The sequence below is a fragment of the Penaeus monodon genome, chromosome 15, assembly GCF_015228065.2.
Source record: "Penaeus monodon isolate SGIC_2016 chromosome 15, NSTDA_Pmon_1, whole genome shotgun sequence".
Classification (NCBI taxonomy): domain Eukaryota; kingdom Metazoa; phylum Arthropoda; class Malacostraca; order Decapoda; family Penaeidae; genus Penaeus; species Penaeus monodon.
The window spans coordinates 22,292,625-22,293,957 of record NC_051400.1 but is presented as its reverse complement, the minus strand read 5'-3'; the positions used below and the strand labels follow the sequence as shown (position 1 = coordinate 22,293,957).

The 1,333-nt window shown below is 46.5% G+C and overlaps 1 protein-coding gene across 1 annotated transcript in view; it reads left to right on the top strand.

Annotated features, from left to right (window-relative positions):
• Positions 1 to 172: 172 nt before the first annotated feature.
• The window catches only part of LOC119581812 (ubiquitin-fold modifier 1), a gene marked incomplete at its 5' end in the record, with an annotated part of 18,509 nt that continues 17,348 nt past the window's right edge, over positions 173 to 1,333 (top strand). Inside the window, 1 exon segment of the mRNA XM_037929943.1 lies at positions 173 to 247. Coding sequence (XP_037785871.1) covers positions 243 to 247 — 5 coding nt within the window.

Below are 1,333 nucleotides of genomic sequence, written 5' to 3'. Positions count from 1 at the left end.
CGCGTGCGTTTATGTACACGCGTGTGTAAGTGAGACTGCGTGAAGAAGCCTCTTCCCCTCCTCTCCCTCCCCGGGCGTCCGGCCAAGGGCTGTACAGGCCTCGGATCCAGGGGACTCGAGCGGACTCCTCCCGCGCCACGTGTTGGCCCGAGCCCGGCGGCGGCCCCCTGGCGGCCCCCTGGCGGCCACGCACCCAACCGCGCACCATCAACACTCGGGACGCGACTCCAGCTGTCAACATCATGTCGTGAGTTCTACGCGTTTGATTGGCAGTGCATGTACATATACATCTTGGGCTAGGTAGTATCCAAGGAAGATCAGGTTTAAGAGAGCCCATACTTGCTTTTAGTTCAGCTAATAGTAAGTTGTCTCTCGTGCCATGGGTGAAAGTGAAGGCGGCGGGACAGTCCAGGATCTGTCACTATTTTCCTCGCTTATGTCTTTAACTATCCTTAAACAAGTCGTATACAGTAGACTTGTAAGGAAATATGGGCCATTCCGTGTTGGTAATCAAAGGAGTTGCAGTTGGGAATATGGCAGTGTGGCAGCCGAGATTGAGCCTAGACCTGATCCCAATATGACGACAAATTGCCTGGGGACTTGGTAGGGTTATTTGCCAGATTATACATAATGGAGGTTTGTTTCCTTTTCCTGGAATGTGATATTGATAGGATTGCTGTGATCACGGAAGCTGTACAAGCGAATTTCATCGTAAGTTCTGTTGGCCTTGACCAGAGTGCCAGGAGGTGCAGAGGCCACGGCAGTTGTGAGCTTTAGTCTTGGTAAGATGTGGATCTGCAGTCTGAAGTTATCCAGATGACCACTCATAAGGCATTGTTTCCTCTCCTCTGGTTACATATAAATTAGGTTTTTGCAGATAATATTTAGTATGAAATCCATTCTTGTGTGCTTAGGAGTCTGATAATTATATCCCTCACAAGTACAGCTTACAATTGTGGTAAGATAGTCCCCATAGTATGTGAGGACATAAAGTTTATCTGGGGTATATGCATTAATATATGGAAAATCTATGAACACCATCCTAACGTCTGGAGAAAACTTGACACATATATGTGAAATAATCTGTGCAGGCAGAGAGTTTCTGAAGTTAAGAAAATAAATCGTGACAAATTGTTGTGGAAGTTCCAGGCTTTCCCCCTATCTGTGAAAATGTAGCAGTAGGATGTGGGTGTGAGGGGTAAATCCCCCAGATTTAGTTTTTTTTTTCTCAAGGCAGTGTTTGTGTTTGTTCCCAGGAGTGCTTCCAATGATGTCGGATATAGTGATAGGGATTTAGTCCTAGAGGGTTGCAATCACTTTGTAACATTTATCT